This window comes from Hemicordylus capensis, chromosome 2 (genome assembly GCF_027244095.1).
Source record: "Hemicordylus capensis ecotype Gifberg chromosome 2, rHemCap1.1.pri, whole genome shotgun sequence".
Classification (NCBI taxonomy): Eukaryota; Metazoa; Chordata; class Lepidosauria; order Squamata; family Cordylidae; genus Hemicordylus; species Hemicordylus capensis.
The window spans coordinates 106,634,609-106,662,245 of NC_069658.1; the positions used below are offsets into that span (position 1 = coordinate 106,634,609).

The 27,637-nt window shown below is 43.3% G+C and overlaps 1 protein-coding gene across 2 annotated transcripts; it reads left to right on the top strand.

Moving 5' to 3' along the window:
• Positions 1-1,891: 1,891 nt before the first annotated feature.
• On the top strand, positions 1,892-27,619 carry KLF9 (KLF transcription factor 9). Of its 2 annotated transcripts, XR_008315725.1 has the most exons (3): positions 1,892-3,327; positions 11,198-11,844; positions 14,247-14,894. XR_008315725.1 is itself a non-coding variant. In XM_053293914.1 (2 exons), the coding sequence occupies exons 1-2, from the start codon at positions 2,793-2,795 to the stop codon at positions 22,309-22,311; spliced, it is 765 nt and encodes a 254-aa protein (XP_053149889.1). In that variant the 5' UTR covers positions 1,902-2,792; the 3' UTR covers positions 22,312-27,619. The 2 variants fall into 2 exon arrangements, 1 of the variants encoding a protein (XP_053149889.1); XM_053293914.1 differs by lacking the exons at positions 11,198-11,844; positions 14,247-14,894 and adding an exon at positions 22,082-27,619 and having other exon boundaries at positions 1,902-3,327.
• Positions 27,620-27,637: the final 18 nt, after the last annotated feature.

Consider the following 27,637-nt stretch of genomic DNA (forward strand, 5'->3'; position numbering starts at 1 on the left):
TTCTGGAGTTCAAGAAGGGCTAGGAGCCCACCTTGTACCCTGGGAATATGACAGAGATGAAAGAAGTAAGACTAAGGCCCACGTAAAGATGCAAATGTGTGGCTTGATACATTGTTCTTTATTTAATTTTTTTGTATACCGCTTTGGAAGGTTTGCCTGAAAAGCAGTGTATATCTTAGCAATAAACAAACAAACAAGTAAATAAAATCTGCATGCTTACACTATTATTATTTACTAGCATCTCCAAGGTAGGGCTGAGAGAGGCTCCTGCCTGCAACCTTAGAGAAGCCACATCCAGGCTGCTCAACTTCAGCCCTCCTGCAGATGTTGGCCTACAACTCCCAAAATCCCTGGCTATGGGCCATTGTAACTGTGGATTATGGGAGCTGTAGTCCAAAAACAGCTGGAGGGCCAAAGTTGAGCAGGCCATATTGAGTTGGTTGGACCAATGGTCTGGCTAGGTATAAGGTATGTTACCAGGTTGATTACAGTGTGCTAACTACACAATTATATGCACACCTCACAGAAGTAAATCTCATTGTGTTTAATGGGGAATACTCTCAGCTAAGTATGCAAAAGACTGCAGGATTGGAAGTAGTACATTAAGTGATCTTTAGCATTCACCCCAAATCTGGTTTATTCCACAAAGACTGTACTGCACTAACTTAGCCAAATGCTAAGTTAGCTTTGCTTTCCAATTTTTGCTATAAATGTCCCATTGATTCCCCTTTCCCAGGGGTTCCCAAGCTTAGGTGCCCAGATATTATTAGCCAGCTGTAATGACCTTTGGCCACTGTGGCTGCAGATGATGGAAATTGTTATCCAACATCTGGCTGGGGACCTAAGCAGGGGTGTCCTGCGGGGGAGGACATGCAGGGACAGAGGAGCTCCAGTGGTACCTCCCTGGTTCTCTGGCTGTTTGGGTGGGCATGGCCATGGGGGCTGTCATGGTGTGCGCCTGCACTTCTAAATCTGCAACTGCATCACGGGACCCAAGCCTGGGGACCCTTGCCCTATCTTATTCTGATGCTTCCAAGCCACTTGTTGCCTCACCTGTGGCATCATATTTGAAGTACATTTATTCAGTAACTTCCCCAAAGCAGGAGGGGGGATTATTTCTGGAGTACACAAAGGCAACCTGAGCTCAGTCCTGGGTGCTAGAAAATGAAATAATGTTAGATGAAGCAGAGAAGACTTGTCTCTTAACCAAATACTCGAGGATCGACCACGATTTTTTTTAAAAAAACTATTTAAAAAGAATGTGGAAACCAAACCTATAGCGATGTCAGCGCTTGCATAATCACCTAGTACTCCTCCCCACCTCAAGTTTAAATTTTCTTCTTAAAGCACTCCTTTCTAGCTAGTCTCCCTAGCTCTCTAGGTTTACAAGTAAGAACTGTTCGGAATGTATTTTTGATTGGAGGAGCCAATGTTAGTGACATCAGCCAAATCACTTTTGATTGGCTAGCTGGTTGCTGGGACTATAAGGGTAGCTAGAGAGCTTGTTAACCCGATTTTTGCTGAATATGGAAACTTTACGTCCTGATGGACAGAAAGGGAAAGAGTTCGCCCAAGAGGGAAAGGAAGGCAGCGGAAGCTCGGTGTAATGCTCCTGTGCACCCTGTAATGCTGTGTCGTCGCCCTAACAAGCTGGCTAAAGGGAACTCCCGCGCCTCTTGGCACTTCGAAAGACAGAGCGCCGCTGCTATTAATTCTCTAGGCGCTTCCCTTGTTGCCCTTTTAAATGGGGGCTGAGAGGCTCCAGGAGTAGCACGAGGCATTGGTAGGGAACCGGAGGATTGGCCGAGCTCTCTGTCTATAGACACACCTCTCATGCAAAAAAGGTCCTTCTGAGTGGAAGGGGGAGAAGGTAAACAGAGTTGAATCACTCTCCCGGCTGACCAATTGGTGGTGTTGGGGTGGGTGGGGGTCTCGGAGGAACCTTTTGCGTGATGGGCTTCTGCGAAATTGGTCCTGAGCAAGACTGTGCCGGAACAGCGAGAAGCCGTAGGCGAGGGGGGAGTGAGTCAGGCAGTGGGCAGAGCGGGCAAAAGTCTCTGCTGAGAGCCCTCAACCTTGGGCGAAGGCTTCGGCAGCGCATCTTCTGAGGAGTGCGGGAATGCGCTGGGAATCCTAAGGAAGGACAGCCCAAGAAGGAAGGGGCAAGCCAGCAAGCCAGGGGAAACCATCGGTTTGGGTGCGCGATTACTGAGAGCTCCTCCTGTGCTTTTTTCCTTCTCCTTCCTGCGGGGTGGGGAGAAGAAGACGACGACGAAGAAGAAGAAGAAGACGACGAAGGAAACCACCCCCTGGTGCTACTTGAATTACTTGAAATCACCACTTGTGACACTGTTTCTGAAGACCGCCTTATATTCCAACCTGCCAGCGTGCGAGTGCATGAAGCCCCTGGAGTTGGCCGCCGTCTGTGGCTGTGACTGAGGTCAAAAGGTAGGCGGGCGCCGTTCTCCCTGTCGGGGGTCACGGATGGTCGTGGTTATGTAAACGCCGAGCGGCAGAGGTGGATCCCTTGCCTGGCTGCGAAGGTACCCCACCCCGCCTCCACCCGCGGTCCGCAGCCTGAAGGCAGCACATCAAGCAGCCTGCCGATTGCCACAGCCCCACCAGCCCACCCAGCCCCCCTCCGAGAGGGCGAGGGCGGCGGCGGCGGCCACGACAGGCAGACAGCGAGGAAGTTTTTGCCTTCGGGTTCTGCTCCCCCCCCCCACGCCGCGCGCTGCCCCCCGCCTTTCTCTTTCCTCCTGTGGGAAGGGTGGCAGCTCCTCGCCTGCAGGATGTCAGCAGTGGCTTACATGGACTTCGTGGCTGCCCAGTGCCTGGTGTCCATTTCCAACCGGTCAGTGGCACAGCAAGACGTGACCCGGGAAGCAGAGCTGCTGAAGATGCCCGAGGAAGAGGAGGAGGAAGCGGCCACAGAAGCCGCCGCCGTCGTGACCAAGGAGATGAACGACCCCAGGGACGCCTGGAAGGATTATTGCACTTTGGTGACCATTGCCAAGAGCTTGTTGGACCTGAACAAATACAGACCCCTCCCAACCCCATCCATCTGCAGTGACAGTGTGGAGAGCCCAGATGAGGATGCGGGATCAGACAGCGACGTGACCACCGAATCTGGGTCGAGCCCTTCCCACAGCCCCGTGGAGGGGCAGGATGCTGGCAGCGTGCCCGACCCCCTCTCCCTCCTGCACAGCGGAGTGCCTGCGAAGGGGAAGCTGGCCACTGAGAAAAGACATAAGTGCCCCTACAGTGGATGTGGCAAAGTCTATGGCAAATCATCCCACCTTAAAGCCCATTACAGAGTGCATACAGGTTAGCGATGTCTCTCCATTACCGGGCGGGGGCGGGGAGGTGCCGGGGGCGCGAGGGCGGGGGGCTTGACTCAGTGGAGCGGAGAACAGTGACCGTGCAGCTTTGATGGGAGCAGAGCAGGGGCAGCCAGCGAGCGCCCACCCTCTTGACAGGAATGCTTCCGTTGAGATACAGGGAAACCACCGTGCTCTGCTGAGCTCTCTGGGTTTCTTTTGCGGCGTATCTGCCTCTCCCCCGTCCCCCGTCACGCTGCTTGTCCTGATATGAACCCTCCTTAAAGATGCTGCGCGATTATTTTAGCCCTTCTCTTCTCCCGCCGCCAGCTCCTATATCAGCGTCCCCTGCTCGGCACTTCTAAGCATTCTCGAGAGCAGCAGGCTGCCGTGCACTCGGGTACAGGGCGTTCATGCGAATGGCACGTCGAGACTGTGTGTGACTGGATGGGGGAGCAGCACAGGGTGGTTCACTGGCTTGTCAGGCTTCTGAATCTTGTTTTCTTCTCCTTGCTTCTGACTGTCGCCGAGGTGTGCTTACACTGAGATAATCAGACCAGCAGAGGAGCTATTCAGCCCAAGATGCTGCTTTGAGACTGGAAGGAATGAGAGTGGGGGGAAGAGAGGTTGTATGGATGCTTCAGGTTTTGCCTACACTAGAGCCTTCTAGGGATTGCCATCTGTTTAATTTCATGGTGGTTCTTCTCTTCTTGCCAGGCTAGTGTTCTCTCTGTTCAGGGGTCGCCATGCAAATTGGATATAATATTGCATAGGATTATCATTTTTGTCTAAAAAGCAGAGTATGGTTATTTAACTTTTTCTCTTCAACTGCTTCCTAAGCTAACATTTCAGAGCTCTCTTTGGTTCATCCCCCTGGGCACATCTTGGGTCTATAAATCTTGCTGGGCGTGGCCGTATTTTGGCGGTCGTGGATTGATGACGTTTTCCGAATTGTCGTGAAGGAAACACATGGATTCTCATGATGTCTAAATGCATTGGAATGTAAAATTAGATGGGGAGCAAATGAGGCAGGGAAGTTGTGAAATCCCTACTTTTGGAAAGTTTCCCATTTATGTTGAACATGTATTTATCAATAGGATAATTTAGTTGTAGGTGCTTAGTATGTAAAGAACACACTATTCTTTTGCAAAGACTTCCTAGTTTCTTTGGCCCTTAGTAATATGGCAAGTGGCTTTGTTGTAGTCATTTGTATTATGACACATTGCCTCACTGCCTTTATTATTATTATTATTTTAGGCTCTAAAGGCCAAGGTTGAATGTGTTTACAACAAGCTGGTGTTTCTAAGGGAATGCTTGGGGTTTGTTCTTGGTTTAACCCCAACCACTATAAAGGATCACATCCACTGGCACTTGATTAGTCACTGGAGAAGCATCCCTAGAATTTGGTGAATACGTTTAAAGATAACAGCAAATTGCTTCCATGTGTTCATAACCAAGGATAATTTTTGGTGGAAGACCACATTGTGTGTGTGTGAGCAGCATTTATGATCAAACACATGAGGGCTAGAAAGTTAGTATAATGATACAACGCTGTCATATTTTTACCATATATTTATGGTATTATAGTGATGGAACATGATTTGCTACCTCAAAGTGGCTTTTGGATGGTTACATAGTTGCATATTGGTAGTCAAGACCAAGAGAACATGTATTTATATTGCTCTTGGTGTGTGTGTGTTGTGCATTCCACAGGTACTTCCGTTGGCAGTATCTGCAAATAATATCCATGGGATAGCTGTTAGTTGTCCTCCTCTAAAGATGGTCTGTCTAGAGCTGATATGAGGTGATAAGGATTTTGACTACTGTCTCGGCCGTATTCTTAACTGGAAGGCTTTCATTTCCTGTTCCAATATGGATTTTCCCACAAGTACTACGTATGTTTTATTTTAAAGAGAGAGAGAGGAAATGTTGAATGATTATTTGTAGCTGTAATTATTTGCAAAACGAGATGTTCCATGCCTTAGCCTAGCCTAGCCTGTGTGAGAAGATTTAGCAATTTGGCAGAATGTTAACCTGATAACATAAATATGCTGTAGCAATTCAGATTCTCACAAACAGCTGCCTTGCCTTTAGAAGTTAACGTTTTGTTGGCAAATGTATATCTCATAAAGTGGCTGGCTTAAAGCACTGCACATGTAAGCTGGCATAGTGGGGGAAAGATAAGGCAAAGGAGAAACCCATCTTCCTCACCATTAGCATTTCTCCTGTTCATGCCTTTTCCCTCTCCCTCAAAGAGCTGGCTAAAAAAGGAAGCAATCATCATTTTAGGAACCAAAACAAGTAGGTCCTACAGTAAACATCTGTGAACTAAACTCCATCTTTCTTCAGGAGGGAGTGGCAAGTGTGGATTCTGGCTGAACTCCCACTGAAGTGTCTTTGCCAGTGGCCTAGTTCTGACTACTATGGGAGGAAACCTGGGAGTGAGTCCCAGAACTGCTTTCCTGCTCACAGAGCTGGCATCGCATGCAGCACAGGGCAGAAGATGAACAGGAAAAGGAGTGGTGCATGTCACTCAGCAGTGATTCCTGTGGTTAAAACACAGAACATCGGAAGGAAAAGAGTGTTGGCCACAGCTAGCTTCTGCACAATGGCAGGAGTAACAGTTAACTTGTGAAGATATACCCACCCATTGCTGATGTCCTGCAAGCTCACTTTCCAGATTAAATACAGAACCAGTAATGTTTATGAGAGATAGATTTGGCCCTTTCTAGGCAATAAATCAGGGATAGGCAGCCTTGGCTCTCCCAACTGTTGCTGAACTTCAACTTCCGTCATCCCTAGCTTCAGTTTATTGTAATTGGGGATGATGGGAGTTGTAGTTCAGCTCCCATCAGCTGGTGAACCGAGGTTGCCTACCCCTGCAATGCATAAAGGGCCTGAACAGGCAGTATGGAGAAAAAGTCTTCAAGGAAAGCAAGTAGTTCTTATTTAGTGAGAATAAATCTAATGACCTCTTCTAACTTAACCTACCATTTCATAATATTAGCCCACTCAGGGGTAAGATGGAACAATACAAAATGGAACAGAAGCAACATGATTCAGTTTTCCAGGTCCTCTGAAAAGCTTCGATATCACAAATACTATGGAAGGTCCCCACTTTCTGCTCTTGTTTTATAGAATACTGATAGCCGCATCTGTTCAGTGTTCTAAGAACAGTTGACCCTGTTCTTAAGGCCCCTGCTGCAAGTTGGTAATGGAGAGTACTTTTTTATTAGCTTGCCTAGTATGGGTGTGGATAAGCTCATGTTCTTACTTCATATGATTTGTGAGACTCTGGCCACTAAGAAGCTAGTTTGATGAATAGTATCACCTTGGCAACTCTGTCTTTTCCAGCCAGAAGAGTATTCTGGGTGGAAATTAACAAATGGTGCTCTCTTTTTTCTTTCTTTCTTTCTTTCTTTTTTTTGGAAATGCCTTCCTATCACTGCTTCCATTACAGTAAGTAGTTGATTAGACCATGCAATGATTAAATAACATCTGAAATACATTTATTCTCTGGGCTGATATGTGTTCTAGTAAGGACCAGAATGGATTTTAGATATAACAAAAATAAAACACAACTGTATGGATGAGTACACTGAGGGTGACTTGCAGAGCCCCCTGTTCAGAGCCTGATTCTGTAGCTAGAGAAGTGATTGACTTCTCTTGTGGTAAAGAGCTGATCTTGTGGTAGTAAACATAAATTGTTCCCTTTGCTAAGCAGGGTCTGCCCTAGTTTACATTTGAATGGGAGACTACATGTGAATACCATAAGATACTCCCCTTAGGGGATTGAGCCACTCTGGGAAGAGCAGAAAGTTCCAACTTCCCTCCCTGGCTTCTCCAAGATAGGGCTGAGAGTGATTCCTGCCTGCAGCCTTGGAGAAGCTGCTGCCAGTCTGTGTAGACAATACTGAGCTAGATGGACCAATGGTCTGACTCAGGATAAGGCAGCTTCCTATCTTCTTCCTCCTTCCTAACAGCCCTTTGACAGGACTTGCAAGATGGGCCAAGTCTATGTCCTTAGCTAATATAAAACTAAACTATGCCTACTAGTATGAAGCTTGCCAGCCAGATTTAAAACCCTGAGTTCCCCCTGCATGCACTGTGCATTCCACAGCTACATCATGACATTTCCTGGCTGGACTGTCCCTGCCCTTCCCCCACCACATTGTACTAGCTGTCTCCAGTGCTTTCTTCATTCATTTAAGGAGAAGAAAAAACACCACTTCCTCAGTTCCTTATCTCCAAGCTTTCAGGTATGCTTAAAATAATAGGCTGTGTCTTCATCTGAACTTGCTTTCTGGACCATCAGTCTGATTTGCTATGCAGTCTTTCACAGCCGCAGTGCAAAGAAGATGTGTGGTTCCACCCTCTTAGCTACTTCCTTGTCTTGCATTTCTAATGCTAATCGCAAGCTCTCAAATTTTATTCTGAAGAACAGTTTCAGAATTTCTGCTCTTGGAACCCATGTTCAACCTCTTACTTACTCTCCCTGTAAGTGAAACATTTTCCAGGCAGCTTTGAACTATTGCAATGGTGCACGACTACAGAGACACTGGCAGCTGGATTCTCTTCAACAGCTGGTGCATGGAGCTGTTTTGATTTTAAGACCTTCCAAGCAATAGAACCTAGTGAAAGATTCCTCCTCAGATTTAGGATAAGGTGCATGGCCTGCTCCACCCTCTACCCCTACAATGCAGGGGAAGGAGCCATGGACATTCATGTGAGGTCAGAACTACAGAGGCTCTGGAGAAATAACCTTGATTGTGCTGAAATCCTTGAGGCAAGTAGGAGAAGATAGGGCAGGGCTGCTCTTCTTCAGCCCTCTGCAGATGTTGGCCTACATCTCCCATAATCCCTGGCTATTGGCCACTGTGGCTATGGATTATGGGAGTTGTAGTTCAAAAACAGCTGGGGGGCCTAAATTGAGCAGGCCTGAGATAGGGGATGAGATAAGAACAGCCCTGCTGGATCAGGCCCAAGGGCTATCTAGTCCAGCATCCTGTTTCACACAATGGCCCACTAGATGCCTCTGGGAAGACATCTTCCCAGATAGAAAACCAAGATACACTGGTCCAGAAATCTATTAATAAGATAATTACAGCAGCTTCTAAATCAAGCTCTTCAGGGGTTAGAAGTTAGTAACTGATTAGCAGAGGCTAGAACAGTCCTGCTCAACTGAGCACACACACCCCGTTTTTGGACTAAAACTCCCGTAATTCCTAGCCACAGTGGCCAGTAGTCAAGGATTATGGGAGTTGTAGGCCAACATCTGCAGGAGGGCTGAAGTTGAGCAGCCCTGGCCTAGAAGATAAGGTTCTGAGGCCACAATTAGGCAAAACAAACAAGGTTAAGGGTCTATAGAATCTAATATTTGTGTGTTCGAGTTCCTGGATTTTGGTTCAAACAATAAAAATTAGTAATTGTGCCTTTTAAAAATTGCATCATGGCCTTAAATTCATATTAGTGATTAGCACTGGAATATTGCAGTCATCATGGATGAGACATGATGGGAATAATTTATACACACAATGATGTCATTCACACAATCAGCAACTGTGGTTTACCTGGATTCGGGAGCTCTGTGTGCTCCCAATTTTTCATTGTGTGGAAGCAAGGTAGGAGGGAAACCTGGGTAGAAGTGATTGTGTGGAAGCAAGATAGGAGGAAAAGCCAGGTTTTCCTCCTACTTTGCTTCCATACAACCCAAAATTGGGAGTACACAGAGCTCCGAAACCCAGGTAGAACTCGGGTTTTGGTTGTGTGAATGACTTAAATAGATCTTGAAGACCATAAGGTTATGGTCATTCAAAAACAAAAGGCCAGTTTGGATAATACCTCCTTGACCCATGCAATTTAAAGGGGGACCCGTCAAGTATGTGCCCATTGTGACTTCACTTGATGATGTCCCAGCGCGTCCCATCACATGGGGGATGCCTGCTCATCTGAATGGCAGCCCTACACGTGCTCCAATACTATTTTAAACAGTGATCACTGATCATTGATGAATGACCACTATCACTGATTCCGTACAGTGGTCCATCTGGTCTAATCTCTCTCCTTTGCAGGCCAGGCACATATGTAGAACTGCTATTTGGATTAGCACCCCTCCCCCTGCAATAAAGGGACATGTCAGGAAGGTGTTGGGACATCTGCAAAAGACATGGCAATGGGTATGTTCTCGCTGTGTCACCCTTTTAATCAGATGGTCTGGGGAGATATAATCTGAGCCAGCCGCAAATCGTTGCTTTTTTCCAAACAAGAAGTTCCAACCCTTCCTCAGTTATTCATTCCCAGAGAGAAATACTTGATGTGAATTATGGAAATATTCAGGAATAACTCTTGTGAACACACAGACTTGTTGAGGTGACTGACAAGATGTGAAGATTTCTTTTTTGCAAGATGCGCTTCATTCTCCATGTTTAAGGCATATGTTAAGCAATCATTGTGTGCAGTATATTTTATTCTGAATACTGTGCATGTAGAAGGTGGGATGGAATGGGCCAGTTTTACTGAAATCACTTGCAACCCATGTTTCAGATACTCATTTCTTCTTCATTTGAAGTATAGAGAGCCAACATATTCCACTCTAAGAGTGGGGAATGGAGATATAAGGGGGAAACAATGAGTTATAGAGCCGTGCATGCTTGCTTGCTCATCAGCTTCATCCTTTCCCACCAAGACTGGTAACTCGACTTGCCAGTAATGGATATTTTGAAAATGCCAGTACTAATGAATTATTATACCCTGTTGCGCCTTAGCATAGAAGAAATATGCTAGTTTTTATGCCCTAACTATTTTTGTGTGTGTTTCTTAGAAAATGAACACTAAGTATCTCTCTGAGCAAAGCACTAATCTCTGAGGTACCATTACCGTAATATTCATAACTTAGGTCGGAGCTTTCATATCGGGAACAAGATGGCAGAGGAAATCATGTTTAGATCCCTGTGTCTGGAACCTCCATTTTCCAGTTGGCTTGAAAAGATCCCATTCCAAATACTTGAGAATAGCTGACTCCTATAAATATATAAACTGCCTAAGAATGTTTCAGCTCAGCCAGTGTCACCCTGCCATTTCTGACCTAGGATGGCAATCTGCAAGTTATTTATAAGGAAATGGACTGCGGCCATGTTTCTCTGCTAATTCAGAAGGGGAGGGGCTTTCTAAATTCTGTAAATCTGTACAACCAAGGAAGAAGCAAGTTTGAAACTAATATTGAGTAAAGCATGTGGATGAAGTACACCCATATCAATGTTCCTATTCTTGAATTTGTGGTTTTAATATGAGGAATTCCAGATTCCTTGCATATTGGATTCCTTTATTTCTATTCCACCCTTCCTCCAAGGAACTCAGGGCAGCATACATAGTTTATCTCCTCTGTTCCCTCCACCCCAGCTTTATCCTCACAGTAACCCTGTGAAGTTCATTAGACTAGAAATAGTGACTGGCCCAAAATTAACCAGTGAGCTTCATACCTGAGTAGGAATTTGAACCTGGCTGTCCCTAATTCAGCATTTTAACCACTACAACTATTGAAAAATGAATTATACAGCAGTAAAATACCAGGGAGGAACCAATTTGCATATGTGACTTATCTATGGTGTAGGTATCTGGAGATCTTGGCCTCTTGTTGCTCCTTAACTAGTGTGCTTGTTCACAAGAAACTGCTACATGCAACAGGGCAAATTACTTTTGCTTCAAATAACTTCTCATTTGCTACTTGTACCAACTGTTCTTTGTACACTAGAACAGGGTTCCTGGTACAAAATTATATAAAATGAAAGTTTTTACTCTTGGTGGAATCGTAGATACATACCATTTATTCCACTATGCGGAATCAGTGATCCATCTGGTCTAATCTCTCTTCTTTGCAGTCCGTGCTCGAGTTTCTAGCAGGTTCTCTGCCTGTCCAAATGGAAATACCTTAGGTCTGAATGCGTCTTCTTTCTCGCCAGTATTGGTATATTTGCAACTGTTGTATTTCTAGCAAGATGATTTCTTCAATCATATATAAGAAGGAAAAGATACTTTGTAGGCCTGCTGCCAGCTGGCCAGTGAGGTATCCAGATGTTTGTGAACATCTGGATCCAGTGACAGAGGAATTCTTAATTCTGAGATCAAGTCTTTGGAACTGGGTGTTCAGACTCTGTTGCCCAGCCAGTAATCATTTTGCTTGGGATAATGAATACCAGAAGGAAAATTAAAGAGTAGAAGGGCCAGGACCAAAAGCCCAGAGATATCAGCCATTCTGGAACAAGAACGGAAACCTAATCTGAGCATATTATTATTATTGCCCACCTGTCCATGGAGATGTAGTGGATTTCTGGACAATTCTGAAACCACTATTGGTAAAATGGACAGGCAGCAAGAGGTGATGACAAGAACTATCAAGGCTAATGTCCATGCAAGACAGTGGACACGTGCCCGAAGTTGGAAGAGCTTATCGGGTCTCTAAGCACTCCTGGAAGAAACCAGGAATGACACCAATTCCGGAGGCCTTTGGAGCAAAGAGGAATGCAAGGTATGTTGGATTGTTTTGTTTGTATCATTTGTGGGGCTAGGATTGTAAATCTTGGCAGTTGTGGGAACATTCCTTGGTTCTTCCTGTATCCCTTTCATTATATGGGGGAGGCAAGCTTACTTGAGAACCAGAGAGGCCCCCTTGCTTTGGTTCAGTTCCCCACTGGATCTGTTAAAAAAAAAAAAGATTACAGCAAGCTGAATCCCACAGTTTTCCTCCATCATTTATGTAGGTGTGCTGAGCAGATATTTAACGGGAAGAAAGTAACATTTTTAGACACTGTGTAGGTGCTGGTTGAGGGCTTATTTCCCCCCAAACCATTTACTTTGCTGTTATCAGCCAAAGTTAATAGTACAGGTCAAGAAAAAATAGAAACATAAATACTCCACACCAAGAGTCCATGTAGTCCAGTATTCTGTTTCCAATAGTGGTTGGACAGATGCCCCTGGGAAAACTACAGTGAGGTCAAGAATGTAACGTGTGTTCCCCTGTTTGCCCCCAACACCTGGTACTCAGACTGTCTCCAAACATGGATGTACTATTTAACTATCCTAGCTAATCACTGTTGATTTATATGTAGCTCTCCCCATGATGTGTCCAATATTTTTTTCTAAGCTAGTTATAGTGAGTTTCATGTTCATCGTGTTTCTTTTAGTCTGTTCTAAGCTTCCTGTCAGTATCATTAAGTAACTTGAGTTCTAGCATTATGAGAGAAGAGGGGGAAGCTATTTATATTCTCCTCATACCATTCATATTTTAAAATCATTATATTGTCCTCTCCCAGTAATCTTTTTTCCTAAACTTTAAAAAAAACACCAAAGCCTTTTCATATAGGAAAGGTAGTCCAAACCATAAAAATTCTATTGGTCCTCTTCCATCTCAGTTTTCCTTTTTAGAGAGGAAGATAAAGATCAAACTTGGAGTTCGATGGTGTTGGACTATATTTCCCATCACACTCCATGACATCAAGGGTGGGTACCCCTTCTCTGGCAGGAAGAGAGTAAGCTCAGAACATATGCATGTACCCACCCCTGTGAAAATCGGGATTTGATCCCTGTGATGACCAGGGATAGGGTTCAGGTTGGGATCGCTCATTTCTAAGATCTGCTTTGGAGCAAGAAAGCACTTGCTGGCTGTTGTATATTCCCCAGCCCTTTGTAGATTCTACTGTCTGCTGCTAATGCCACTTGTATCTTCTGACCCTAACAGACTTTCCACAATCCTGTCAATTAAGATTGGCTGGTGTGGGAGGAAAGGGGAGACTCTTCTGAATCTTGTTGGCGAGCAGATTAAGAGCAGAGCCTTCTCGGAAGCAGCTTCAGTTTTATGAAATTCCCTCTTCAGTGATGCCTGCAGATGCCCAGCCCTGTTCAACTTCAGAAATAAATAAGACCCCTCTTTTTTTGCGGGGGGGAGCATTTAATATTGAACTTCACTCTGGTTGAGGCTTTAGTTTAACCTTTTAGATGCTTTTAAATATAACAACTGATATGTACATTGTTGACTTCTGGTGTTCACCTTTTTGAATTATTATAAGAAGATTAGTATGGAAAGGAGTAGTGCAAATTTAGAAGTATTACAAATGTATCTACATAGTGCATTTTTAAAAGGGCTACTGTATGGAAGCAAAGGGCAGCAGCTGGCAGGAGGATTTGGTTTTAAAAGCTGCCTCTAGCCTTATCAGAAGCTATGTTCATAGCCCTTACAGTAAACTGTTGTGAGAAAAGAAATGGGGTATAGTATAATCATATCACACATTAGACTGTCTGCCAGAATTTCTGTTTGCAATGAAGTTCCATTCTGCCTCTGTTCATTGATATACCAGCATAAACACTACCTAATCTATTAAAACCACTACCAAGTATGTAAATGCAAGGTCAGATAGCAACGTAGCAGAAGAACAACTGATCTTAGCCATCATTTCCTTCTGCCCTCTGGAGTAAACTCTGTTAAGTCTTTAGTGATGGCAGTTCTCAATCATAGCAATCAGATTTGGAGTTATGCTCATTTTGGTCCTGTCCCTGAGGAACATCTTATACTCTGCTCGAGGGCCTGGATGTGTTCCACTTCCATAAAGGAGTCTAATTCTGTAGCTTTATTTTCCCCATTCATTCACACAGGGTTTTCCTCAGTCACTTCCAGAGCCCTCAGTAAAAAAAAAAAGCGTTTGCCTTTTTTAGACCTATGTCTACTCTGCATGCTCCTCCCCCGCTTTCCACACTGGGTATGTGTTCCACTGCAAAAGATGAACTGTCATTGCATCCTGAACCCTGCTTACCAAGCTCTGTGTACACAAGGTGATTCTAAAATAGGGTGAATACTAGTTGTTACTTTTATTGGATCCCTTGCTATTCTTTGTGCTATTAATAAAACCAGTTAACTGCCTCTCTTTCTCATTGTAGAAACTACTGTTGCCCCAGGAGCCATTGGGGAGATAAGGTGAATCCTTGGGTGCTTGTCGCAGTGAGAGGTGGAGGCTGGCTTTAATGGCTGCGGAAGCTCAGTGGAAGGAAATGGAAAATCTCACTCTTAATCTGCCGAGGAACAAGACAGGAGCCTTTTGACAGAATACTAAATTCATGAAGGCAACTAGATAAACTTACTCTAAAAAAATAGTTTTAAGCCAGAGGAGAGCATTACTGTGGCAGAATCTATCCAGCATGATGTCTAAAACAGGTGTCAGTAACAGGAATTTCATGGGAATCTAATGAAAATAGATGGAACAGCACAGGCAACATCTCCTCATACCTGCACGAGTTTTGTATTCACCACCTCCTTAGTGATGCACTTGGGGACAGCATGGTAGCAAGTAGCTGTGACTGGATTGCTTCATCCCTTGACACTACTTATTACTTCATCCCTTGACACTACTTATTGCTTCATCATAGTTTTCCACTCTGTCATGGAGCAAAGAATGAATTCCCCAATATCTTCTGGACCATTATAGTCTGTATATCATGGTAGCATTTGCTTTTCTGTCTCACTCTCACTGATATTTGAACGTAGCCCATGTATTTGTGTGTTTAAATAAAGTTTGTTTTGATACTGGCCATCTCTGTGATTCTGTTCCTGTAGTTACTTTAAAGTGTAAGTGTATGCCCTCTGTTCTATGGCTCAGACTCGTATTACTAATACAATTGCCTTTGGACATAATCTTTCCACCATTTCATGCAAACCCCTCCATGACTGTATATACTTAATGGCAACTAATACTAACTTTCATTGATGACCGCCATCACCACCGCCCTGGTTTCAGAACTCAATAACATTAATAATCTCACCAACCATTTTTATATAAGGAAAATACACATACATAATGTCCCATTTGATGACTTACACAGGAATAGTCATATAAACTATTTTCAGATGGTAGTTTGGGACTAGGCATAGTTCCTGGGACCTTCCATGCCTGCCTAATAATTGTCTTCACAAGTATGCAGAACACAACAGGAGTATTTAGCCATCTTATTTATTTATTTATTTATTTCTCTATGTAATCCACCCTGAGCCATTTTTGGAAGGGCGGTATAGAAATCAAATCAAACCAATCAATCAATCAATAATATTGCTAATACTTGGCAGGATAGTATCTAACTTGTAGTCCCGCACCTCCCCATGTACTTAAATATATTCAGAGTCTATGTGTAGGATATCATGCAATCTATTCCTGTTTTTAATAGACTTGGTACTGTGAGCCTAAGCAAGGGGTAGAGGTGTGTGTGAGAGAGACTGTGAATTCTTCAGTAGCATGTTGCACTCATTTCAGCCTTATTGTGCACACCAACTGTTAAAAAGATGCAGGCCACCCAAAAGAAAGATGTTTTGTGTGGAAAGGAGGGTGGAAAATTGCTGAAAAGCTTGCTTAGGGGGGTGGGTAAGGGAATAGTAGCCAAATGAGCAGGGGTGGGGACTTGCAGGGAGCAATCACATTTTCGAGTCCTGCCCTCCTGAAACTTTTGCCATCATCCTAGCACTAGTACAGTGAACCTGCAGATGCTTGAATGCACCATTGTTTCAGGAGACATCACTGCCCAGCACTGTCCACTGACACATTCTGCAGTGGAAGAGACTTTTTAATGACTGCTTGGTTGCTGGCATGTAATTTGGAGCGGTGGGAGAAATGGGTTTCTGGTGCCATGGGGGAATCTCTCTAGACATAAAGTACTGGGGAAACTCTCACAGCTTAGCTTTTCCTTATAGCATACAATTTCTCAGGTACCCTGTATGAGCCTTTGGGAGGCTCATGTGATGAACTGGGATGTACCACTAATAAATAACAAAATAAATAGAGTTATAACTTGGATAACTTTTTGTCTACCCTTGGTGGAAGTTAGTAAACATGTCATTGCATTCAGAGTCCTTATTTATTTATTTATTTTATTTTATTTTAACATATTTTGTTTAACATTAATTAACATATCTAACAGAGTCCTTTTATTGCACATGTACACTTTGGAGGCTCAAAGGTTCGCCTTGGTCATGTGTTAATATTAAATGTATTAATATCCAGCTGTGCCCAAGCAATTCTCAAAGGAAATTGAAACAGATATTTCAAGACAAATATTTCTCACTTTCCCATTTCCCAGGACACTCCCTGACATCTTGACTAACAAAGTGTGCAGGTAAGGAAGCTCTGCAGGGATGCCAGAAGTCCTCATGCGTCTCCCCTGGCCCTTCTACATGTGTGTTGTTCCACCAGGGGGCCAAGACTTCCAAGTCCTGCTCATGCCTCGGAATGCTCTGTAAGATCAGAAACCTATCTGGCACCATTATGCACACACAGGACCAGGGAAGTTGTGCATGGGCTCCTGGCACATCACCATAAAGCTTCCTTACACACATGGTTCATTAGGATGTCAGCCACTGACTCTTTTGAAATAGAGTAGTGCTTCATTCTTAGACCTAGTTCTTCAGAAATGCTCTTCATTGTTAATCTAGTTCTTCAAATGACTCTTCTTTCAAGCAGGGTCCTGACTATACTATGGGTCAGTCACATATCATGCTCTGCCTAGTGAAATTAATCTAGAAATTGCTCATAGAAAGTTGAGAACCAGGACCCCAAAGGATGCCTATTTTAGATGCATTATATGTATAGGTCTCTGCTTTTCCTCATAAATACTGCATTCTTACAATCGCAGCGCCTGGTTAGAAAGTTAATTGAGATCAGCAAGCCCTGTGGAATTGATTCTGAGAACGCAGAATTTCAGGGCATTTAAGCAGGATTCATAGCTGGGTTTGAAACCTGGTTAACAAGAGTGGTTTGACCAGGGTTGTCCCAAAATTGTTTTCTTGCAATCAGCTCAGCAGGGCTTGCTGATCCCAATTAACATTTTAGCCAGGCTCCTTGTGATTGTGAGTATGCAGCTGTAGTGAAAGAAAACAATGTGCTGCTTTCCGCAGCCAACATGAAACATTGATTTATGCTCCAGCTACAGCAGGATACCACCCTGGTTGTTTCTGTGCATTAGCTTTTGGAAACCTTATGTGCATGCAAGTACAGTACTTTGCAAATCTTGGTAAACAGCAGCAAAATGGTCCCAGTAGTGAAAATTGTAAGACACCAAATGCTTTGTGGATAGATGGATATCAAGATGGGTATCAAGGAAATAGCAGTTGGGAGAATGGATTCCTGAACCTTTTGTGAAGAACAGGCAATCCTATCTAAGACCTGATTCGGGCTTCTTTGGGTTTTACCTAGCATTGCATACAGAGGCCTCTAAGTCCAAATGGTGCTGAGGATTCATACAACCCTTCTCTACAGTGCTGGCCCATTACATTTTCTTTTATTCCCCCTGTTAAAATCACACCCTCACTTCCTTCCTATCTTTCAGATCTCTCCCCCTTCCTTTCCACTAAGAAGAAAAGAGGGGAAGCCCTATTATGCCATTTCACCTTCTATGGCATCTGGAGCGGGGTGGATTGTTGGGCAGGTGGCTGTCCTGAGAAGTGGCCTGGCACACCCTGCCTTGCTCTCAACTTTTATTTATTTGCTTGGCTCCCAAGTGTGGGCACTGCTTCTCTCAATATTTTATCTTGGCTGAATCTGGGAGAGGGGAACACTTGACCAGCTGAAGTTTTATGAGCCTCCCACTCCCAGTCCTTGTTATAATTATTGAGAACAGTGTCTACAGTATACACGCACACACCAGTCACTTGTCTGGCCATATAACAAGGTGCTTTAGTCTTCTGTGGTCACTCAATTTCTTGAACTATCAATTACTCTTGCATAGTATCATTATTCCAAGATAATAATGGGTTGATCGCTCTTCTCATATCTACGTGCACACTGAACTGCCTCATGGGAACAAGTTTCAGAATCCTACCAAATCCATGACTTTCGAGTTATTTGTGCTGTCTTCTTTATTACCTGTTCTGTCCATCTGCTTAGTTAGTTATTTAGAAAGCTCTCATAAATAACCTCTTGTGTTCACTGTGTAAGAATGCTTGAACTCTCTTTTTGCAAGTCAGTATATTGCTATTCCTATACAACCATTTTAATTTTAAATAGATGCTAGCTCCCATTTTGGGTTTCATGCTGGAACTTCAACAACAGCAACATCAATACTTCTTTTTCATTTCTTTCACTATCTTTAAATGTCTAGATATAACAGTCTGGCTTTTGCCTCATTGTCAAATCTATTAGTCTATCCATATCTCTTGACCACATCATTCAGGAGACATTTGTAAGAGGGAATAAAAGCATCTATATTCACTTACATTGACATGGCAGACAAGCCTGTGTCTTAGAGCATGGTTATCTGGTACAGTTTACGTTCCTGGTAGTCACAGCTTTCATCTCGTGCTTTGTTTTTAGAACAATACATTTCTGACCCATAGGATTCTGGAACTGCATTTGAGAATAAGTAGTCATCTAAATCTAGTAATCCTTTGTGGACAGGACCTCTGATGAGCTCTCCCCCACTTGCTATGGCTTCTGTTCATATCATCAGAAGATGTAGCTTCATGCAGAGATCCCTTTAGATCAGAGATTCTCAACTTTAAGTCCCCAGATGATGTTGGACTTCAGCTCCCATAATCCCCAGTCCCAATGGCCTTTGGTTGGGGATTATGGAAGTTGGTCCAACAACATCTGGGAACTCAAGGTTGAGAATCCCTCCTATAGATGTATTGATCTGATGCTTCCATTGATGCATGTGACTAACGAAGCCCATGCATGCAGAAGCTCTACATATATACTGCATGGAACTCAGGAAAGGAACAAGCAGCTGCAAACTGTGCTTTATGGGTTCCCTTTGTCCTTACATAGCAAGTTGTACCCTTCACTTAACCTGCATGCCTTCATGCCAACATTCCACATATGCTCAAATATCAGTTTTCACAGAAAAATAAGCACATATGCATGGCTTATTTACATAACATATGCTGAGAACAGAATATGAAATTCCTTGATACAAATCATTGCCCATCTTGCCTTGCCACAAAGCATGGGTACTAAGTAGTAGCAGTCCTTTGGAGAGGTTGTGTTTGCTGCCAGAGATGCTCTTACCCCTGGACTCCCGGGCTGAAGTCCAGGGCCTCCACAGCCCCTGTGCCCTACCATCCTCTTTAGTCCCTCTGGGTGGTGTGGTTGCCCAGCCAAGCATGGTTATGCTTAATGGGGGGGGCGGGGCGGCTCCAAAGGCCTTTAGGTCCAGGCTCCAAAATTACCTAGGTGCACCTCTGTTTGCTGCCCACCCAGGGACTGACATTTTCCATTGAAAAACTCTTCTCTGGCAGTCTTGGAAGGATTGGAAGCCATGACTGGATATGAGAATCAGCAAGATTATGTTATCTTCACAGATCAGGAACAATGTTAGTCTTTCTGAGAGCAGTCTGTAGAAGTAAAAGCTATTCCTAATGGTTGTTTGAGCAGGGTAAATGGCTTGGGTAGCATATGTCAATTATATGCAATTTGCATTGATAAGGTAGATCTTGACACATTCATTCACAACAATCCTTGTTGAGGTTTCGAAGTGGGGTGGGGTGAGGGTGATGTGGGGGGATAAAGTTCAATTTACTTAAAGCAGTCAGATTGGTAGATAGAGCAGATTTATTTTTCTCTATTTATTTGGAATGTGGAACCTTTTTTGTCTTGTTCCTCACAGCTACAGTTGACTTTATTAAGATGCCGAGAGAGTGAGAGTTAGCAGACTCATACATAACAAAAATAATTAATCATGTCTCTCAAGCTGCTTGTGCACATGAAAGAGAAGAGGGAAGGGAAAACGGTGCAGGTTTGTAGAGATGATTCATAAAAATTCCAGCTGTCCTTGTACACAGTCTTTGGCTCGTACCACATGGCAAGTGTCCAAGTGAAATATACTGAAGATCTCACTGTAAATGATGGCCTGACTAATGCTCCATCCTACTTCTGAGTTTAGCAACAAAAAGCATTCATATTTGGCAGTGATGGAGGAAAATATATCTTTGATTGTTTAGGTGAACATTAAAACCATAGAAGTCAATAGGACGTAGTAGGATTCAGATGGCTAGATTTCCTGGCAGCAGCCATATATGATGGTCAAGTGATTGTCCCTATGTCCTGAGCAAGCGTGGGTTGACAGGAGACTTTCTGTGACACATCTATGACACTCTCACCAGCAGGCTGTTAACAGCAGTTGGACCAAGATAAGGGTGGTCACCTGACTATAATTTTGATGGAGCCTTCCTTTTTGAGGAATCATCATGGATTGAGTTTGTTTATACATTTTGTGAAGGCACACACACACACATGTGTGTGTTTAGTGAGGATAGTTCATCTGAAACTAGTAAAACGTGCTGTGTGTGTTAACAAAAATGAATAAGGGTAAGTTGTTTTGTAGGAAATGTTGCATAGTCAGGTTTTTGTGTGTGTCATATCCAACTCTGCATTGCAATTGCTCTGGAGGATATTGAGAGGCTATATAATAATCTTTCATCACAGTAAAGTAGTTGATGTCCTGCTCACGATGAATACAGCGCTATTCAGACATTACCATTGTACATGTGTCTCGGTGACTGTACATACAAACATGTTTTTATGTGCATGCGTTCATTTACAAAGTGAACCTGGGTACAAACCCACTGAAATGCAGGTCCAGATAGGAGATGTACTAGTGTACATATGCTGAGCATAATGTGTGAATAACTGTACATGCATACGTATCTGTAAATGTGTACATTGTGCACAGATTGTACATGCATTCAGTGTAACATGTGAATAAGGTTATACTATATAGTTAATGGCCTTACTGTCCATAACTTACCATGGTAAAATATGGTAACCCTAGCCCAAGGTATCACTTTTATCCTTTTGTTATCTTCTAGTATTAAACATGTCTGTATTGCTCTCACCTCCAACCTCAGAGACACAGTGCCTCTCAAAACTAGTTGCAGGGAAGCAACAGCAGGAGAGAGGCCACTGTGTGAAACAGGATGCTTAACTAGATTGGCCTTGGGCCTGATCCAGCAGGGCTGTTCTTATGTTCTTAAGCTTGCTGTTACTCATGTGAAAAGCATTAATGAAAGCAATGGATCTGCATATGGATGAGAGAGGATGTGGCTCAGTGTCAGAGTTCATACTTTTAATCAATGCTATTCCAAGTTCAACTCCTTATCATCTTATGGAATATGAGTTAGGGGAAATCTCTGCATAACGATTCCAGAGAGCTGCATTTGGGACTTACTGCTAGAAGTGGGTTTTCTGGACTGTTGGACTTGGACAGTTGGTGGGTCCATGTCATAAGGAACACAACATACGGAATATTAAAAACTGCCTTATACTTATTCAGACCCTTGGTCCATCTAGCTCAATATTGTTTACACTGACTGAAAGCGACTCTCCAAGGTTTCAGGCAGGATTCTTTCCCAGTCCCAGCAGGAACTGCCAGGGATTGAACCACAGGTGACCTTCTGCATGCAAAGCACATGCTCTACCACTGAACTACACCCCCATCCCTGTCTCTTAATTGGATTGTAATAATTGCTATTCCCACTTATGCCATTGTTGTGGATTGTTGGAGTTTGATCCCTTGTTCTGGCTATGCGTTCTAAGGTTATTTTGTGAGTCATCGGAATTATGTAGTTCACAAAAATTGTATCCTTCATGGACTGCCCGCAAAATGTTATCTATATTGAAATACTTCAGTGTATATTTCAATCTTTGAATCCATTGAAAGGTAGGATTTTAATCAGCCAGCCTTTGTGATCACATTTCCATTTCCTTTTAACTCTCTTATTCTTGATTACTTTCCCACAGGTGAACGACCATTCCCTTGCACATGGCCAGATTGCCTTAAAAAGTTCTCCCGCTCCGATGAGTTAACACGGCACTACCGAACCCACACTGGGGAGAAGCAGTTTCGATGTCCACTTTGCGAGAAGCGGTTTATGAGAAGCGACCACCTGACAAAGCATGCGCGTCGGCATACCGAGTTCCACCCTAGCATGATCAAGCGATCTAAAAAGGCCAGCTCTGCCTCCTTTTGAATGACAGACTACAACTGGGGGTGGGGTGGGCAACAACCATCATTGCAAAAGGCATAACTGATCAGCACAAATACGTCCACCACTGTACAGTAATATTCCCCTACTTGCATTTTTAAAGCACATGTAGCTGGAAGTTAAAAGATTAACATTTTGTCCTGTCCACCCTGCTATGCTACCAACAACAGTCTTAAATCAGTGGCTGCTGGGTGGGAGTGGGGAGGGGGGGATGTGTCGGGATCAGCAGAAATAATGCAACTTTTTTGTAGTTTTCAGAATCGACACTGGTGTATATATGTCTGGCTGGTTGGTTTGACCTGTGACACCACAGTAGTGATCCCAAGCTGTTTGTGATTGCTGTGTCATGGACATGTTTTGTTGACTAATGTAATGCTGCTTGTATTTAAAAACAAAACAAAACAAAACAAAACAAAACAAAAGAGTTTAGTAAAACCACTTTTCAACTCATTTTAAGTCAAAAACCAGAAACTCCATAGCACATGTTTAGCAGAAGGTTCACTTCTCTTTCTCTCTCTCTCTCAACAATCCATCCTGTTCAAGACTGTTAAGGAAAAAAACCCATTACATTTGTTGTTTATATTAACCAAAGGAAAGAAAAAGAAAGAGCAAGAAAAAGCAAGCAAGCAAGCTGAAATTTATACTGAAGACCAATATAACTGAAGGTATACCTGTATGTATACCTGAAGATCAGTTCAGTATAACCAGGTCTTTTTTTTTTTTTTTTTTGGTTTAAATGAGCTACACTTTTGAATATAAGCTGCTCTTTTTTCCAGTGAAAATATGCTTACCATCAAACCAGTTGTATAAGCAAAAAGGAAGAAAAGAAATAAGCTCAGCCTATTTCTGATATCACATGTATTTGGCTCTGTTATTCACTTGCCAAAAAGAAAGAAAGAAATCACCCTAAAGAATGTGGCAGGAATATGAGACCAATATTTGTTTTCCTCTCTCAGCCAAGACTTTCATCAGAAAACCATATACAGTACTGTACTATAGAAATACCACTAACAGTGCTTTATTCTGCTGTGTTTTGTTGGAATGAATGCATAGCAGCAGCTACCATCTTTATAAGCTACCACTTTTGTAAAGATTTTTTCCCCTTACGATTCTCTCTCTCTCTCTAAGGTGCATTCTCTTCATCCACTTGCCAGATTCCTGTGACAGCATATGGGAACTGTGTGCATTTATGGAGGGAAGAGACCCCCCTCTCCCCTGCCCAAGCATTCTCTGTGCTAATGGAGACAACTAAAGCGCATTTTTAAAAAGTATTTTTCAAGAGACTTTTACCTTTCCATAAATTGTAGAGTATGGGAAGACAAGAACAACCATGAGGTACTGAAAACTACCACGCAGGAGGTGTGTCAAAACACTTTTCGTGACATGAACCTCACCATTACGTACTTCTACCCTGTGTGTCAGGCTTGATACATCTAATGATAATGGCAATATCTCATCTGTTTAAAAGCTAAGGTTCGCTCTTTAAAACAGGAGCAAAAGCATCATTGGATCTCTTGCATCTAGCCAAGTCGTCATCTTTGTTAATGTTAAAAGCATGAACCTTACAATGGTTATTATCATGGACTTTCCCTCCCCCATCTCTTGTAATGGTGGAGAATTATGTTTACAGACTTTCTTTCCCCGCCCCCAGAAACATTCTACTGGTCCTTCATTTTTAACTCCTCCTTCACAAGAAGGAAGGAGAGGTGCAAATGTTCTATCTAGGGCTAAATTTATCCCTGAGATAATCCCATTGCAGCCGATGGGCTTACACTTGGATCAATTTGACCCATTTTTGTAAAGAATCTGTACATACAACTCTTGTAAAGTACACCTGCAATGACAGTATCTTCTCCTTGTTTCACCTGAAAAAAAGCTAGCTTCCTAGAAATAAAATAAAATAAAACAACATCTCAGAGAGTAGAGTATTCTACAATCGTCCGTGGCTTCCAGCACTAGAACTCAGTATGCATCTAGCATTTTTACCTGTGTGGTTCATTATAAAATCTGTTTATGCGAAGAGAACAGCTTCTAAATAAAGGTGTTAGGGGCACTGAACAATCTATGGGATTTCAAAAGCAAAAAGGGATGAGTTTTCTTCAGTGAAGACATGTCAGGAAACCAAGCACACTTTCTACCTCCGTTTCAGCTTTTTGAAACGTTTGTTTTATGATAAACCAAAATTAATTTCTGGTGTCCAAAATAAATCGTAGGGACTTTTGTTCTTCCTTATAAAAAACAGGTAGCCTGGCTATTTCTATTGCTCTAGTGTAAAAAGTATTCTGCTTTACTAGTACTGTTAATGCTGCCTTGTTTGATTGGGGTCAGGACTATGTGGTAGGACAGCAGCTCACAAAATGGTATTGTTCCAACCGGCCTCCCCTTCTATATGAGACCAATTATTAAGAGCTTAAGCTCTAGTCGGAGTCCTATTGATTCAACAGTTGCTCGACCTATACTGTTGCTCTGCTGTAGGATAAGTGCAGTATTAGCTAAATAGAGCCTGGATGCTGAATGCTGTTATTTCACCTTGAATACAATGCAACTCACAGGCACATGAGTGACACCTCCTTGACAAATAATCTGGTCACAAAGACACATGAGAAACTGAGGTGCAGTGGCTCAGTGGTTATGGCACACCTACTTTCTTTAAAGTTGTGGGACTAGGGTTTACTTGATTTCACTTTGTACAATCACTTCCTGTCTAGCTGGAGGTTATAATCTAGTCCCTTGAGTCGAGAAGCCCAAGACAGGCTTGAAGGGACAGGGGAGGAAGCCTAAAAAAAAAGCTTACCTCCCCCACAGACGATCTCCATTGCTTTGCTGGGCAGATGGATTACGCACCCAGATGATTGGCAGCTGCTGCTGGCAGCAGGGAGGTTTGGGTGCCAGGAGGCCTCCAGAATTCCCATAATGCACCATGCAAGTGCATGGGGGATTCCCCCAATGCTGGCCAGGAGTCCCGCAGTCTCCCATCCCCAGGTGGAAGTTGCCAGGGCTGGCAGACGATTACGCGCTTGCTCCCTTAACCTCATTTTAAAGGCAGGCTCTGGAGGCAGGTTTGCCGCCGGGAGCTGTGTGACTCCTGGCAGTTCTGACGATCAGCCAAGACCAAACTTGGCTTTCTTAGTCCAGTTTTGGCTGATCATCAGAACAGCTTCTCTGTGTTATCCACATTACTCCCTTGTGTATTGCAGGGTGTAGAAATGGGTGTGCCCTAACTATGCCAGCCAAATAGTTTGGGATTATCCTTTGCTGTGCCCTAAAATGCATTTAAGCACACAGCTTAGCATCCAAGCCTGAACATTGTAGGCAGAATATATTTTAAAACAAAAACATGTGAATTGTTCCTTTCATTCTTAACAAAGAAATTCTCATGTGCAAAACCTACTATGGATTGTATGAATTCATGTTTAGGTTTCTCTCTAATGGCTCTTCCATTTATTTATTTTTAAATCCCCCAAACTGTTGCCACCCCAGTTTGGGGGAGTAAACTATCCCCCAAAATAGCAACCAGTCAACATTTAAATGTGTGATACTCTTATTGTAGGGAGATGAGTATGACTCCCCCTGCTTATGATGGCAGCTTTTTTTTTAGTGTAGCCACCTGTTTGTGGTGAGTAGGTTGCCTGACTTATAGCTGAAATGTTCTGTATACCACTCCACATCTTTTCAGCCGTGTGTGTGGAGCAGCAGCTTGCAAAATTCCAGGCTCTGTGAATGTTAAATGAGTCAGTCAACCCAATTACTACGAGCAGCCACCCAGGCACTTTGGCACATGTTGGGAGGAAAGCAACTGCTCCTACCATCAGAAGCAAGGTAGTCGTGTGCAACAGCCCTTGGGCAACCGTTTGACACTGCTTCCCACATTACTCTTAGTAGATATGGGTGTGCATAACCAGGTCTTAAAGGTCCAATGGATACATTTGGTGACAAACAAAAGGCTGGGGAAAATGGATGCCACTCCTTTGCTGCAAGGTGGTCCAGGGGAAGGGAACTGACTTGTAGAGGATTAGCACAGCTTTCCCCCTTCAAGCTCCCCCAACCAGGGGTGTAGCTATAATTGAGCAGATGGATTCAAAGAACCCAAGGCCCCCCCCCGTTCCACCCCTCCCTATTTCTTCATTATCCGAGGGGCCACTGGGAAGAGGGGCGAACATGGGCCCCCTCCTCCCTAGCTATGCCCCTTCCCCCACCCCAGTTGCTTTTTGCTGAGTCGAGGCAAGTGGGGAAAAGTAGTTGGGGGTGAGTTGTAGCAGAAATCTGTCAGCAGGGGAAGGATTTGACACCCACTTTCTTGTGGCTTCTCCCCAGCAATTTTCCCCTTCTCCCACCTGCTCTGCAGCTGAGAACTGGTACAAGGCTCCCCAACCTGTGTTTGCTGATAAAGAGCTATACGGGCCCAAATCTACATGAAAACGTATTGTGGGAAGGGTAACCTTATCTGTGCCCAAGAAAAGTCATGTACAGACAAAACCTCCAGAAGGTCATGGGTGTTAGAAACGGAAGCCTGTTTATTTGGCTGCAATTCTCAACACACTTACTTGAAAGCAAGTTTCGTTAACACGAACGGGACTTGCTTCCAAATAAATAAAATTACTATTGGGGTGCAAGTCATGCTTCTTAGGAGTCTTCCAAAACAACATCAGAAGCGACCCACAGTTTATTAACCACTAACAAACAGAAAACATAGGAAACGTTTGGAGTAAAACAAGCAGTGAATTTCATGTGCAAACATTACAATGCAGTAAAATCAATTGTAATATTTTTAACAAAAAGGAGTTTGGGAAGAGACTATTGCAAGTGTCGAGAAGAAAGCAAAATCAAGTTCTCTGAGAACATCCTTGCCACGTGACTCTGCAAATTCTTAAGAGTGCTGACGTTGATGGCTCCTCTCCTCAGTTCAGAAAGACCTTCCTAGAGAAGCCATGGCTTTAAACTATAGCTATACAACATCTTTTTGTGGACAATTTTGATGACTTCTATACAGGTCTCTTTTCTGTTTGCCGATGGACTTAGCCCAGTATGCACCAGATCGGACATACTCTTCAAATGCTGTTTTACTACAGATTAACAATCTGTAACACTGTAAAATACCAACCTTTACAAGTTTAATCCATTTTACTTTTGTACAGTATTCGTATCCTTTCTAAGTTATTTTGCTGTCCTGTTTTGTAAATCACATGAAATTGTAAAAAAAACAAAAAAGTAGGCATAGGTGTTTTTGTACATATGTATATAAATTGTCCAAATAATAATAAAAATAAAATAAAAATAAACATGTTGCTTGGGATGATTTGAGTCTGTGTGT

Coding starts and splice junctions, on each gene's coding strand:
- KLF9 (XM_053293914.1), top strand. CDS start 2,793: ATGTCAGCAGTGGCTTACATGGACTTCGTGGCTGCCCAGTGCCTGGTG. Junction 3,328..22,081: donor CCATTACAGAGTGCATACAG/GTTAGCGATGTC, acceptor ACTTTCCCACAG/GTGAACGACCATTCCCTTGC.